Genomic DNA, 16,604 nt, shown 5'->3' with positions numbered 1-16,604 from the left:
ATTCAACCGGATAATGAAACCGGTGCCCACAACAAAGATGGCGGCGGGGGCCTCAGAACACTAAGCCGTCAGCGGCATCTTTCAACTTTACCGGGTGCGTCATTGTGCGTCGGTGACGTAGAATTGCTGCGCCCGCGGAGTGAGGAGTAACTGTACGGAGGAGGCAGCGTTGTTGCGTTTTACTAAGGCGTTGAGACACCAGGGGATGTACTTATACTGTGTATTACCAGCAGGGCGGCGCTGTGCCGGCAGGATGTGACACTGTCTCTTCATAAACATCTGCTGCTCCATGTACTGCAGCTGCACATCTCCTCTTTTGGGGGAGACAGTTCCTGCTTTCGACCATTTATTTTTCACCTTAAAGGGATTCTATGAAGTTTACAAAATGCAGTAGAGAAAGAAATTCTATAACAAAGTAGAATAAATATTTATCTTTAATTGTCCTATGATACCCACAGTCACCGCTAGTCCCCCTGTTGTCACATCCTAATATTTTGAAAAGTCATTTCCATTTATGGTCATTCTTTTTGAGTTGGGAAGTCAAAATGAATTTAAAGGGATTGTCCAGGATTAGAAAAAACCAGAAACAATGCCCCCCCCCCTCCCCGTCCATGATTTTGTCTGGTATTTTAGCTCAGTTCTATTGCACTGGAGCCGAACTACAATACCAGACAGAACCACGGATGTGCGTCTTTTTACATGTTTTGATTTGGATAGTTTGAAAGTGCTCTCATCATGGCTGGAAGTGTCAGCAGCTGTGTAAACATTTTGTACATAGCTGCTTACACTTCAGCAATGAATAAAAATGCATTCAAAGCAGTGAAACACATGGTAATCTGTAAAAGTGCATCCAAATGTGACACATGAACGCACCCTCAAAAGAAGAAATAGAATAGCAATGTCCATGACTATGCAGCCTGACATGGGAGCAGGGCCTGTGTTTTTAACCCCTTAAGGACACAGCCTTTATTTTGTTCATTTTTCGCTCCTTACCTTCAAAAATATATAACTTTTTCATTTTTCCGTGTACAGAGCTGTGTGAGGGCTTATTTCCTGTGTAGCAAATTTAACTTCTCAGTGACGATCTTTATTTTTGCATGCCATGTCCTGGGAAGCTGGAAAAAAATTCCACGGATTTGCTTCACTTTTCTTAGGGCTCAGTTTTTACGACTTTCACTGTGCGCTTCAAATGATACGTCTACTTTATTCTTTGGTTCGGTATGATTACGGTGATACCAAATTTATACAGGTTTTATTGTGTTTTAAAACATTTTCACAAAATTTACTACAGGTCCATTTTGGGCATGTTCACAGGGTTTCCCGACGATTTCCGTTTTGCGCTGCATTTAACAGGGGAGTTTGGCGCACGCAATCGGATTTTGACGCATCAGCGCTGGCTTGCACGCAACAGAACTCGGGGGCGGGCCATTGGACTACCTGACAGATTTGGAAAACGCGCAAGATTTAACATTTAGAATTGTGACGCAAGGCACACCCTTACAAGCACTGGGAAGAAGAAGGTGAACACCGGCGGAACTCGCCGGGGAAGCAACGGATGCAGGAACTCGGGCGCATGATCTTCATGAATTGCGCCGGACTTCATCCTCCTCGGACCGTCCGCATCAAAGGGATCACGACAGGACCAGGTAAGTAAATTTGCCCCAATGTGTATGGAATGTGTACTTTGGTGTACGGAGCTGTGTGTGGTGTCATTTTTAGCGAGATGAGCTGACATTTTCATTGCTAACGTTTTTAAGTGCATTTTTTATATGTTTTGTATAATGGTGTAAAAGTCGTTTTTCGGACATTTTAGCGCTATTTTCCGTTATGTGGTTCATAGCCGGCAATAACCGTTTTTATATTTTGATAGATCGGGCATTTTGGGACGTAGTTACACCTAACATGTTTGAAATTTTTTTTTACGGTTTATTTTGTTTTATATCACTTCTAGCGAAAGGGGGTTGATTTGAATTTTTTATATTTTTTAAAAACATATATTACCGGTTTTTAGACCCTCTAGGATACTTTAACCCTAGATGGTCTGATCGTTCCTACCATATACTGCAATATTATTGTATGGCATTTTTACATAGGATTCATTACAATGAGCCACTGCCTCATTGTAACGAAAATTGAGAAACCATTCAGCCTCGGGTCTGACAAATACCTGAGGCTGTCATGGCAACCAATTGCAGCTCCCCGATGACATCAGGGGGAGCGGCAATATCAACAAGGATGCTAGCACCAAGGGTGGGAGTTAGTGTTGGGTGTTTGCTGTAATATGCAGCAAACCCCATGTTTGTTTGAAGAGGGCTCAGTCCATGATATATCTGTCAGTGAGCGTTAAGAGGTTAATGATTAGTGTGGGTTCAAGCAGTCTAGTAATTGATTAGAGGATACCTTCTTCTTATTAGAATATCTCTTTAATAGGAGTCATTTTTTGATGCCTTTGATCAAGTATTTGTCTTGTTGTTTTGTTACAGCGCAACACCTGCTGAGCACATAACCTGCCGTGAGGAGCTGATGGGAAGTCTACAACTTTATAATGTCAAAGACATCTTGCAGAAGGAAAGTAACTTCTGCTAAGGTAATGAGACCCATTGGTTTACATTTTGCTATGGTAATGTGTACATAGACCCATTGGTTTACAACCTTTATCTTGGGCCTGTATGTTGGAGGGTCTGAAATAATAGTAAAAAAATTAATATTTTAAAAAATAAACACAATAAACGTTTAATCGCCCCCCTTTCCCTAGAACACATATAAAAATAAACAGTAACAACCATAAACCTGTTAGGAATTGCCACATCCCAAATGCCCGTTCTATCAAAATATAAAAAAGATTATTCCTGGCCGCGAACACTGTAACAGAAAATAGCTGGGAAACTGTTTGTTTCACTACAGACCAAACGCCACATGTACCAATAAAGAAAACCCGCTAAGATACATCTGACCAGCAGAAAAGCCCCTATGTCTGGTCTCCACTGGATGGGAACCAGCCCCTTACAGTAGTGGATCGGCAGTGGTGCTGACAGTCTGATCCTGCTGATCTGATATGGATGTCTTATCCGAAAAACGTCTTGTATGGAATTTAATGTCCGCTGTTTTGCAGATCACAGACTGGGTAGAACCATCTTTTGAAGATTTCTTTGGTAACTCGGGCAAAGTCACTTCACAAACATTTGGGGCATCGAAAAGAGCCGCTGGCAAGAAGGATGAGTCCACGTTAGAAAATAAGTCTCAGAGCAAAAAAAGAGCCAATCCCTTCTCTGCCACTCATTGTAATGATGGCGTTAAAGCGACGTCGGGACAGTCTCAGAATGACCCGTGGATTGATAAATACAGACCTAATATTCAGGTAAGACACGATCTTGAAGATGGATTCAAAATGTTGAATTCTGAAAAATAAATTTATCGAGTTTAAAGGGGTTTTCCTATAATAGTAATCGGGGTGCTGTCAAAGGTCAATTCCTTCTCCTGTGATTGCCCCCCTGTGGCTGGTCACTTAGTGCTGTCTCTATAATGTGTGGTCGGTTCGATCTCATTCATAGCCTAAGAGGACATAAGACATTGGTTAATGTTTTCATGCCTTAAAATGTCCTCCGTGAGTTCTGCCTTTATTACATGCCATGTCATCCATGCTTATTTTGCAGGCAGACCTTGCTGTACATAAGAAGAAAGTGGAGGAGGTTGAAACCTGGCTACGAGCTCATGCTGCCAAACAACAAGTATGCCAATGACAATAGCTTTTCTATGACCTTTCCTCATTGGGTCACACCGTAACCTATCTCCATGTGTTCTCAGGGTGGGTCTATTTTGTTGCTGACCGGCCCTCCTGGTTGTGGAAAAACTGCAACTATCCTCGTGCTCACCAAGGAAATGGAGATCCAAGTGCAGGAATGGATAAATCCTTTAATGCAAGAGTATAAATCGGATGAGCCACCAGAGATTTTTGACCGAGGTAAAAAAAAAAACCGGGAACCAGCTTTTATCATATCAGAGTTGTTGAGTTGCTGCGTTAGTTACACACCAAATCAGGCTCAAGCAATTACCAATATAGTGGATTTGGCAGAGAAAAAATTTTTTTAATGCCATTTATAGCTTCACTTCTCTGTATTTTCTGCCATGAAATCTTGGAAATGATGCAACATTTAATTCCTATCCATAAAATCAACATTGAAGTACCATCTCTTAAAGGGACACGGTCAGCAGGTTTTACCTCATTTATTTACTGCCCCCTCAGATAGGATAGATAGGATATGAAATATCCTTTCTTGAATCCCCTATGTGAAATATATAAACTATCACCCCCAAAGCCATGTGAGAGCAGAGAAAAGTCATATTTTAATTGAGAGGCTGTAGGAGGTCATGTCTGATGCCCCTATCTTTGGTTCTTTAGTACCTAGGAACATGCTTCTGGTGTCATGTTAAAGCCAGGAAGCTCGTATTTCATATAACTGCAGATGTATACAATTAGGGCTCATTCAGTGTGGTTTGTCAGCAAAAAATGCAGATGTTTAATATCCGTGTGCGGTTTTTGCAGATCCATCGACCTCTATGGAGGTATGTGGTCCACGTGTGAGGAAAAAATTCTGCATGCAAAAAAAAAACCTAATAGAATACGGTCAAAAATGGCCATCTGAATCTTGAGCTATGTCTTACATTTACAACAATTTAACTCCCTGTATCTTTGGTTCTGTAGTTCACAGAATCGCAGGTCTGATGTCATCAGAAAGATAAGATTCTTACATTTAATATGACACACAAAAGCATGAAGGTTCTATAGAACCAAAGATCTGAAATGACATGCACCCTGCAGCCTCTAAACTTGACTCATCAATAGCAAAACACAGATGAGTTTTCTTTTCAGCTCATTTTCACATGACTTTGGAAGGTTTTTTCTTTAAAAAAGGGGAGTTTTCACACTAGAGAGAGAATTCTATAAAGGATGTTTCATACCCAACCTTGGTGATGGAGTCCCTTTAAACATATCAAATCTTAAAGTAAATTACCATCCAATTTAAGCATAGTAAACCAGGGACACTTACTTATAAACCCAGGCAATGTGTTATCCATGGCTTCCTTCCTTTTAAAATGAACTTTTAAACATATACTAATAAGCCTGAAGGGCTACAGGGTCCCTCTGTGCTGCAGATTACACAGGTTGTCTCCGCAACCACCCTGCTCCCTCAGCACCTCCCCCCTCCCAGTGCCTGATGTAATCTCACTGCAGTAGAAAAAGTTTCAGCACACAGTGGAAAGGGGAGGTGCTGCACAGTGTAACGTCTGTGATTCTGCAGCACTGTGAAAGTTGATTTTAGAAGGCAAGAAGCCAAGGATAATGCATATATAAAGATTACCACGGTCATGGTGTCTGGATCTGCGAGTAAGACCTCATTCACACGGGCCGCAATGGGGGCCATGATTTGCAAGCAGATCATGGCCCCCCATAGATTTCTATGGCTCCCGGTCATGGCGCTCCTCTGCTTATGGAGGGAAGAGGGGTGACAAGCGCTCTCGTCCTCCCACCTCCTCCTCCCGATCCTGTGCTAGCTCGGGCGAGCCCACGGTCATGTAAATAAGCCCTAAGTGTCCCTGGTTAATAAAGCTTGATTTTGATGTTAGATTTTCTTTAAGCCATGAACCCTTTGTATGTGGTCTGTTCCTGTGAATTTTATGGATAGGAAATAAAGCTCTGTTGATGACCAATCAAACCCCTTTAAACCCAATATCTGTCATTTTTCCCCTTTCCTCCCTCTAGAGATGGGATTCCAGATTTTTACCAGTCAGTCTCAGTCCGCTCTTTTTCAGGATTTTCTTTTAAGGGCAAACAAATACAACAAACTTCAGATGCTGGGAGAGTCGCCTTCTACCGACCAAAAACTCATTATTGTTGATGTAAGTTCTGAAATATTGTGTCGAATATTATAGCTCTTCACATGCTTGAAGCAAATTGTTTCTATGTATCAAGGGAGATCTATGTACAGGCAGTCCCCGGGTTACGTACAAGAGTTTGTATTTAAGTTGGAACTTTTTTTGGTCTCTGTGACAATTGGATTTTAAAAATGTTAGATTGTCATAAGAACCTGGATTAACAATGAAGCTTCATTACAGACACCATTGTTAACTGGTAAAGCTATTTATTGTAGTCTTAGTCTAAAGTACAGAAAATTACCAAAATCCAGAGGTCCGTTTGTAACTAGGGGTCGTATGTAAGTCGGGTGTTCTTAAATAGGGGACCGCCTGTGTAAGTAGTTAGTTATATTATATAACAGTTAATGGGAGTGTCCAGATGTACATTTTTTATATAGGGGGGGGGACTTAAAAACAGTAGGGAACTATATGTTCTTTATCTCCCCACTCCCACTGATTTTTCTTTTGTGCTTCCTTAAACATTTTTGTTGTGTTTTTTTTTTATGACACACAGGTAGTCCAAAATTAACAAATGGTAAAGGATTTACCGTAATTTTTTTTTTTTTTGTGTGTGGGGGGGGGGGGGTTACCTTTTTTTTTTTTTCTTTTCATTTCAAATTTACTCAAAATAAACTTTATAAATTAATTCCCTAGTGTGTGACTTTATGATACATAATATGCATAGTCACAGGCCAACGGCCCAAGCAACTATGTTTTTATAGTGTTGGGTTGTGGTCAGATTCTGCTTAACCCTTGGAGACCCGGCAATCATGTGACAGCCGGGTTTATGGAATAAGCAACCGTGCAGGCTCCACAGAAACGAGAAGGCAGAAGTGGAGTCTTACAGCCAGGGATATAGTCCTGCTCACAAGATTAGTGCTGGAGGAATTACAGCAACATCCAAAGAAGTCTCTGTAGTCTTGGGACCTGCACTATTATGCCCCCCCCCCCCCCCCCCCCCCCCCCCATTTAGAGCTGATCTTGTTTGTAGAGCTGCTGAGGACAGGAAGTGCCTGAGTCTGTAGCACTCTCTGCCTCCCGCTCCTGCAATACAAGAGAACTTAAAGTAATCTGCTGACCATAGTCAGAAGTTTACGGTCAGACACAAGGACAACCAAATTTGTAGAAATACCAATTCCTAGAACCATTTAGGAAAGTACAGAACATCCCTTCTGTTTTTCTAATACATAGGGCATAACAGACCACATGGAAGCAATACACATGGATTTGATGCAGCTAAGCAAAGCCAATATTAATTTATTTTTGCTGTATTTTTGTTGTAGGATATGCCCAACCAGTTTTATAGGGACCCTACAATTCTACATGATATTCTCAGGTAAGGGAGACTATATACTGTGACTACTCTTTTGTATCTACCTCCATATCACTGAGTCTCGCTCCCCTCTTTATTCATTTCACCACAGGAAATTTGTCAAAACAGGTCGCTGCCCCCTAGTGTTCATAATATCAGACAGTCTGAGCGGTGACAGTCATCAAAGACGGCTGTTTCCCAAAGACATCCAGGATGAGCTGTGTGTCTGCAATATCAGGTGAGCGCTTTCTACACGCTGACAGACAGCAGCAACTCTGCTTCATCTGCAAACTGGTTAGAAAAGATATACACTTGCACGGAACATGTTTTTTTATGGTATCTGTTTATGGGTCGCCATTGATAATCCAGCTCTGTCCACACCTTCTCACTCCTCTGGTTGCCATTTAGCGTGGAATGTTTTGGGTTTCCTCAGACTGCAGAAGGAGGCTTTTTCTGGCGAACTCGGGTGATGGTCTGGGTGCCCACAGAGAGAGCTCTGAGTACCACATCTGGCACCCGAATTTTGTCCATGAGCGTTCCGGTGCACAGTCGGACTATGCGTCACATTTAGCATGCCGAGTCCAACATAAGTGTGTCGCACGCTCTAGGTGCACCAAGAAAGTTTGTGTACTCTGTTGGGGCAGTGCAGGGAGCGACATAATCATGCAGAATGGGCGCTACAATTCATAAATTTGCTTCCCTCTGCATGCTACAAAGGCAAACTGCACATTTTTCACTGTTTTAGTAAATGTGGGCCACTGTCTATGGCACCCCATTATGGTAGTGCCGGAGATGGCCAAGATCTGTGCTTTGCAATTGATACAACCCCCATTATCAGGCTTTTCATTATTGATTGATGACATAGACAGGTAAACGGCTCCATTCTCTGTGCAGTGGCGCAGCTATGTTACTGCTACTCAGCTTTCCATTCTGCCTGCCACTCACTGCACAAATAATAGAGCTGGTCTTCATAGCAGCATTCCCAGTGGAGAAATCAACTGATCAATAAGGTTATCTATGATTTTTATTTATGTTATTAATTTATGCATCACTTAAATATATCAAATTTACTCTTTTTCAGCTTTAATCCAGTAGCCCCAACCAGCATGATGAAAGTGCTGAGCAGGATTGCAGCCACTGAAGCTTCTACGGTCAGTTTGTGCATTGTTTAGAAATGCTCCTATTCATTTTATAGAACTGTATGAAATATAAATCTTCTAATAAATCTCCACATAGAATACAGCTCCATACATTGTCTTTATGCTTATATGTGTTTAACTCCTAAGAGAGAAAAAGAAAGTTCAAGCAGCATAGCGGTTATTAGAAAATGATTAGCCAAAAAGAGCTAGTTGTGTGCAAAGCCGTACTGTTTAACTCCTAAGCTATGAGTACTTGGAGTGTGTGTTTATCATGTACAAAACCTTTTTTACTATAAGCAGCAGTGATTCTTTAGGTTCACATGAAAGAGGACCTGTCACCCCGAATAAACCCTCTAGGAGCTGCTTACTAAAGTAAGCAGATCCCTAGCTCTACCCCAGTAATAGCAGTTTTACATTGTTAGCTTTATCGGAACATACTAATAAAACTATCAAACCCTAGCATAAACAGGGTTTATTTGGAGTGACAGTTCATCTTTAAGCATCCGAGACTGAGAGCCACCACTGAAGCCTTTTTGGGCCTCTCCTGAGAGTGATGCATGAGGTTTTCTTTATACAAAATCTGCCCTTGTGGGGTTTTTCCACATTGCTATGCAAACTTTTAAAGGAAACCTACCACCACAGATCTACCTATTAAGGAAGATCAGGTGGCAGGTTCATCTAATCTCTAGTAGGATAATCCATTAGTCCCCCCGTATGTCCACGCCTCAGTAGCCTCTTGCGATCCCCCTTCCAAGCCATTGTCGTCTGCAAAGCCGGGTTATGCGCATGTGCAATAGCTATGGCTTGGGAGAAAAAACTGTACGGCCGCCGGACTGCGCATGCTCAGAACCCGGCTTCACTGACAAATTGACACCAGTAAATTTGCATATTAGGGCAATTAAAAGGACTATCCTACTATAGATTATATGAACCTGCCAGCAGATCTACCTTATTAGCTGGATCCGTGGGGGTAGGAGTCCTTTAATTCCTTATCAACACGTGATGTACTACGTTCAAGTGCTGTTAAAGGAGTTTGAAGAAAGCTCAGAGGCTGTGTCCTTTTCAAACATACTGGAATTTTCCTGCACTATACAGCAAACACCCATCAGATTGGCCCTGGCACTGGTTGCTGGTGTCAACCTGTTTAATGCCACCATCCTGGCGGGGATCGTCACTCCCTGTGATAATCCGTACACCATGAGATCCTTGGGTCTATATAAGACTGCACGACTTGTCATTACTAGAGATCTGTAACAGATTGTGAGCAAATCAACCATATACTGCAATTCTGTAGTACTGCAGTATATGGTAAGAGCGATCAGATCCCCTAGGGTTAGAGTATAGGGTTATCGGGCTACATATACAGTAAAAAAAATAAATACAAGTTTAAATCCCCCCCTTTTCTTAATAAAATCATAAACATGTTGGGTACATGTTGGGCTGCTTCCCAAAAGTACAGATCTATTAAATTATAAAATCAATTATTATTCCAGCCCTTGGACCTAAATGTCTGAATTAACCCTTAGCGGCTCGGTACATGGAAAATTAAGAGTTATGAATTTTAAAAGAAGTAGAGCAAAAACTCCAAACACGAAACTGAAAAAGGGCAAAAATGGGAAGTGTTAAAGGACAAAAACTGCTTGTGGAAAAAGTTAATGTTTTCTCTTGACATGTCTCAAATTCCCCTGGTCGTGAAAGGGTTGACGTGTCACACGTTGAGATACATTGTGATGTGCTGGTTTTTGTGTTCCAGAGTGGAGGGAAGTTTGTGATACCCGATAAGGAAGCTCTGGAGTTGTTGTGCTCTGGATGTTCAGGGGACATTAGAAGCGCCATTAACAGTCTTCAGTTCTCAGCACTTAAAGGTAAGATTGTGTCTGACTTAGTCTGATGGCGAAGAAGGTGAGATAATGTAAACTGAGTCTTTTTTTTCTTTTTCTGATGATGATAGATTCATCCTTGCCAACTGATTTTTGGACTAAGAAGAAAGGAAAACAGCCAAAGGCTTCAAAAACCTCATCCAAGTCAAAGAGTAAAAAGAAATCTGATAAAGCCGGCGACCAGTCGGATGAAGTTCAAGCCATTGGAGGAAAAGATGCTTCTCTTTTCTTGTTCCGAGCATTGGGAAAAATTCTCCATTGTAAAAGTAAGAATCGTCACAGGTATCGGGGGGATGATTTTCTGTAAAGGGTAAATAAAATAAAATGCTATGCTCCTTGCAGCATTGAAAGAATATAGCAGTCTCCTAGTAATGAGACCAGTTATATTCATGAGTAGGACACCTCGTGAATGCAGCTGGACCCAACGCTGTGTTCTCGGAGTGCTGCGAGCATATTGCTATTATTAACATATATTGTTATCACAAGTATAACAGGCCCAACAGTTTTCTTTGCATTAAAGGTATTAAAAGTAGTACTAAATCAGGAACAAGGAAAACTTGTCCTCAATAAGGTGGTACTAGAGACCGCTCTCTTCCAGGCACAAAAACTGATTTCCATACCTTTGGTAACTAGTCGTATAGATTTGAAGCTATAATATTCCAAAAATCTTGTGTATATAATTCATCCAATCCATAGACTAAGGCTCTGTATCCTTGTAGCTATTAAGAATTATAGTTCTTATGTGATTGAAAGTTATTTAGGCGGTTCTCTTTTTACATAAAATTTTCCAGGAGAGGCTCCGGAAGCCGAATTGATCTCCCATAAGTTGCCATCACATTTGTCACAACACGACAGAGACTTACTACTTGTTCTTCCAGAGGTAAGAAAATGACCTTTTATACTTAAATAAATGTCATATAAAAAAGGTTTCCACCTTACTGATTAGTAAAGTGCTACGGAATGTATGCTATAAAGCTATATAAATAATAATTGAGGACTTATTTAAAAAAAAAAAAAAAAACTATACCAGAGAATGGATCTGTTCTAGCGGGACTATTTTCTGTGTTGATTGTGGTGGAAAGTCTAGGAAGTCCACTGATCACATGTTGATGACCAAGCCTATGAGTAGGTGGGACACGACCATGGTCTGTCTGTAAACCACAGGGCATGCACTAACCAGATTTCATGGACCGCCCCAGTGCAGAGGCTGGGACTCCATGCATCATAATGATATGTGAAATGAGGAGTCCCTTTTTACTCCTATTGCAGTACTGTAACCCCTGGGACCACCATTAATGATGAGACTTTCTGCTTGCATAATTGAGAGGTGGACTTCCATCACTTATATTCTCTAATCAGTTTCATAGAAGTTAATGTAGTGGAAAGACGTGTGCTATACCTCCACACTTCTAGGGAAGCAAAGACCCTTGTGCTTGTGATCAATTGGGTTTCCACTGGTCAAACGTCAGACATCATTCACTTAGACATGGAGATGGGTGATAAATGTTGTACCTGTACTAAAACCCCTTAAAGTTTGTTTCACCTTCTATAGTAGTAGCCTAGTTCATAAGTTGCAGATGTTGGCAAGAATTTCAGTTTATTATAATGTTTCATTTGTACTTTTTTTTTTTTTTCCGTAGGCTGTTGTGGAGAAGTCTCATATGCGAAGTGAATTATTTAATTTATATCTTCACCAAAACTACCTAGATTTCTTCTCTGATATTGATGATGTTGTGCGAGCCAGCGAATACCTCAGCGCCGCCGATGTTCTCACTGGTGACTGGAATGTAAGCAGGGATGACATTCTTGGAAAATTACAGTGCAAGTTAATTACCCACAGATATTATTAAAATAAGCTTGTCTGAGAGTGTGGTCACATGTCACAATTAACGCATGCGACAGCTGAAGAGAGATTTGCCTAATTAAACAGCTGTTAACACTTGCGTTTACAAAACGCAAATGTTCACACTTGCGTTAACGCTTGTATTAACATTGTGTTAACAAATGCACTATGTTAACACGTGTGTTAACAATGCATTAACAGCTGTTTACTTAGGCAAATCTCTCTTTAACTATTGCAATGCCCTTTTAAACGCATGCGTTAAACGCGACGTGTGACCGCACCCATAATGCTCTGACTTATTTGGATGTTATGGATTAATGCCATTGATTACCTAGCCTTTGTATCAATATCCAATCCGTAAGGGATCCTACACTGATCAGCCTCTTAATAGCAGCACTTAGTGACACTTCTTTGTCGTAAGTTAGAGAAGACATATTCTTTTGTTGCATTCTCATGCAGTAGCTCACACTGTATACAACTGTGACATAATTACCTTCTCCTTGGAAAAACCTAGATATGAAAAATATGGTATATTATAGAATTATAATGTTGAGTGGTGACCCCAGTAGCCTTGTATTGGCTGTATATGGTCCCCACAATGAAATATTAATAATTTATTTTTGTGTTTGCACCCTGCAGTCCAGATCCACTCTAAATGTCTATAGCTCCTCGGTGGCGAGCAGAGGGGTGATTCACTCCAACACTTCCCGGGCTTTTGCTAATTGTCAATCAGGAGTAGGATTCAGGCCGTTGCATAAGCCACAATGGCTTCTTGTAAATAGAAAGGTAGGTGGAATATATTTTATTTGTCTTCCTATACTGATTTAACTAAACATAGTTGGTTTACCCTTCCAACCAAGTTAGCAGAACATAGGGGTTGTTGTGGTCATTGAGTCACTTCTGGACTCTGTGGCCCGGATTTCGAAGCAGAAAAGCAGATACAAGCAGACTGCGCAGGGTTGGGTTCATCCGTCAATGCGGCAGCCATTTAATCAATTTTATTGACATGCTGTCGACTCAATACCCACATCACTGCAAATTCTCATTATAATTTTTCTATTATGTGTAAGTGTCACCAGGGATCCGTCTTATACTTTTAGAGACGTACTCTTGAAGGACCATTTATCCCTCGGTTAATAAAAACAATATTTACAAAAACCAATCCGGCACAGTCTCTCTACTCAGAATTGGAAATTAAGTTTATTACTATAGAAAATATTTTAAACTAACGCCAATAAAACCTACAAATATAAATCCCATATACAGAATAAACCTTCAAATATAAATCCTCTATACAGAATTCTATATACAAATATAAATCCTACAAATTGTAGTATTACAATTCTGTGTATGGAATTTCTATTTGTAGGTTTTAGTGGTGTTATTTTAAAATATTTTCTATTGTAATAAACTTCATTTCCATTTATAATTTTTCTGCTGATATATTTTGCAGTTATTAGGCTAAACTGGAGCATAATGGAAACCAAATATGGAACATCTTTCATTCACATTACGTTCCCCATAGAGTTTTAGGGACTTGGATCTTGAATCGCTTTTCATACATTTTTGGTTATATTAACCAAACCTGCAAGTTTGGTGCTTTCAGCAATCTATGTATGGGGGTCTCCCAATACTCCCCTAAAAGCAGATGTTCAGGGAGAGAAAGATTCAAACGTAGATGTTTCTTTTGTTCTTTAAGAAGAGTAGCTCTGGTCTCTGTCTATTCAGAACACACACACACGTTTGAGCTGAGGATGCATGTACATGGTATGGTCTGAAGTGTATGTCAGACATTTCAACGGACCAGTTTTGTTAGATCTTGTGTAAACAGATGCTTCTAGTTAACCATTCTCTTCCTCTTGTGTGATTTACATAAATGTGTGTATCTCTGGTATCTCAGCATTCCTTTCCCTTTATTTTCTCATGTGTTTTCTGCTGACAGTATCAGGAAAATGCACTCGCTGCAAGAGAACTGTTCTCAAGTTTCTGTTCCTCTCCAATGTGCCTTCAGACCCAGGTGGTGCCATACCTGGCAAAGCTTACCAACCCTCTAAGAAACCAAGGTAAACTGCACAGTTATATAGTTAAAAATTGAAAGGTTTTTACAATCTAGGTATATAACCTACCCACAAGGACATAGGCCTCCTGATACTGATTTATTAGCTGTTTAAAGTAGTCACTCAAGTGTATGGGATCAGAGATACCTAGACCCTAAGTGCCTGCGATACGGATAAAGTTCTGGGACAGTGGTCGGGTGGCATGCCAGGCCAGCTATAAGAGTGGCGCTCCCGTGCCCCTGTAAACAAACAAGGGCACGGACCAGAGAGAGGGCAGCGCGGGACATTGGTTATTTTTTTATTTATCCCAACCCCTTTAATATCATCTTCCATTAAAGTTATTGTGACTCTATGAAGACTTGTACACTGTGATCCTTAGTAATTTTGTAGGACAGTATAATCCATAGCCACACATTGTGAACTTATTTCTAATCCTTGTGATTTGATTTTTCCATCTTCAGCACAAATTGCATATATTCAGGATGTCGGGAGGCTTCCCTTGAAAAGGCACTTTGAAAGGTAAGATTTTTTTTTTTTTAACTATTTAATTTGAGTCCCTGCTTATCAGATGTAGCTGATCTGTGCAGGTGCTAGATATTGAACACCTAGCAATTTATTATCATATCACAGACAGTAAGCTTCCTATAGAATGACAGCAAGCAGGGAACTAGAAAGCCACGAGGAAATAATACAGAAAGTGTACTGGAAAATAATAAAACTTTTCATTACACAAACAATATTAATTATCTGCAGAAAGTGGAAAAGCCTTTTAAGCAGGATTACAAACACTTAGTTATGAGATCTAATCTTTTCCCCATAAAGCAATGTATTACATATTAAGATCAATGTAAAGTCTAAGATGATCTTGCTTTATACCTTAAATTGTTTTTTTTTTTGGGGGGGGGGGGGGGGTAAGCCAGGAGGAAATGTTTTGTTGAAAAGCACTAACCTCTCTGAAGGGGACCTCCCTTAGCTCCAGCTGCAGCCCAGGTTCTCTGGTGCTCCTGATGTCATGGGACAGAAAGTGCTGATGTCACACTCCTTGTGGACATGCCTCCTGAGCCTATCTATGGCCTCTACGGTCGTGGTCTGTTCACTCAGATTTGCCTGGTCTCAGGTGTATGTGAACGTGACGTCAGCATTTTGAGCTAATGAGACTGAGCACAAGACATAGAATTGTGCGAGCCTCCCAAGAAGTAAAGCCCCCTGCCTTTGAGTGAGTTTGGTCTGAAAAACTTGCACCACGAGTTTAGGAGATATCCTCTAGGGGGCATCAAGAGGGAATACACCGACATTTCTCTAATGTAACGTTAGCTTGTATGGCTGCAATCCTGACTTGTGTGTGATGCTTGTCTAGGATAAGACTAGAAGCACTTACTGACAAGGACCCCGGGGATGCTGACAGCGGTGATGAAGAAGACCCAGCTCATGGACAAGTTACTAAAGAGACAGGTTGTAAACTCGGGGATAAGACTGCGGATGGGTCACTGCCTTCCAGCCAAGGAGGGGAGAGCGACCTTCCAATCAGCCAACCTCAACCAGTCACGGCTCAGGCCATCATGGAGGATGAAGATGTGAAGATAGAGGAGTATGACAGTGACTGATACTTGCGGCACATAGGATCATATGCCGCGTGAACTCATTCAAAGAAGTATTTTCAATTTACTTTGTAAATATTCCAGCCCGGCTCAGCTTATCATTTATTTTATTACGTTCAGAAACTAAAAACTTTTCCACAAGAAACAAGTCACACATGTGCCTCCATCGTGACCTCACACAAACCTCTGTACAGCTTGACTGCCAATGTACCTACAATGTGAAGTTATGTAAAGTTCTCTGCTATTTATGTAAATAAAACAATTTTTGATTTTCACTAAATTTTCTTTTAACTAATTGCCTGTAGAAATATTTAAGGAAATCTATCATCAAAATAAAGAACGTTAAACCAGGGGCACTTACCCAAAGAGCAAGGCACTGTGACTGTAGTAATCTTCAATCTTCTAAGATTTGTCATCCCTGGCTTTCTTCTTTCTAAAATCAATTTTTAAAATAAAGCTAATAACCCCGAAGGTCTCAGGGGCCATTACCAGAGCCCCTCCATGCTGCAGCTTCACAGGATGTTACACTGTCTTATCCCCCCCCCCCCACGCTCTCTCAGCACTTCTCCATCCCTTTGACCGATGTAATCACACTGCCGCAAAGGAAGTTTCCGCACACAATGGGAGGGGGAAGTGCTCCTGCACATGGACTATGGTAATGCCCCCTCCTCCCCAGAGCCTTCCAGACTCATTGGCAAAATATTAAATTGATTTTAGAAGAAGGATAACAAGGAAGATTACTACAGTCACTGTGCCTGGATCTGTGAGTAAGGGTCTCTGGTTTATAATGCTGGATGTGAATTCACATGTTGCAGGTAATAATTTAATGACCTGTGACATAATAGCACGTCACTGGTCGGTT

At 40.9% G+C, this 16,604-nt stretch overlaps 1 protein-coding gene across 1 annotated transcript; it reads left to right on the top strand.

Moving 5' to 3' along the window:
- Window positions 1–2,483: 2,483 nt before the first annotated feature.
- On the top strand, window positions 2,484–16,022 carry RAD17 (RAD17 checkpoint clamp loader component). Its single transcript, XM_072139085.1, has 16 exons — window positions 2,484–2,587; window positions 3,113–3,358; window positions 3,654–3,728; window positions 3,805–3,961; window positions 5,762–5,898; window positions 7,197–7,249; window positions 7,338–7,463; window positions 8,307–8,376; window positions 10,118–10,229; window positions 10,316–10,510; window positions 11,036–11,124; window positions 11,885–12,031; window positions 12,727–12,873; window positions 14,030–14,150; window positions 14,606–14,663; window positions 15,502–16,022. Exons 1-16 carry the CDS (start codon window positions 2,546–2,548, stop codon window positions 15,746–15,748), a joined length of 2,022 nt encoding a protein of 673 aa, XP_071995186.1. The 5' UTR covers window positions 2,484–2,545; the 3' UTR covers window positions 15,749–16,022.
- Window positions 16,023–16,604: the final 582 nt, after the last annotated feature.

The sequence above is a fragment of the Engystomops pustulosus genome, chromosome 1, assembly GCF_040894005.1.
Source record: "Engystomops pustulosus chromosome 1, aEngPut4.maternal, whole genome shotgun sequence".
NCBI classification, from domain to species: domain Eukaryota; kingdom Metazoa; phylum Chordata; class Amphibia; order Anura; family Leptodactylidae; genus Engystomops; species Engystomops pustulosus.
Note: the sequence above shows the minus strand (reverse complement) of the source record. Positions and strands in the feature narration are given on the sequence as shown.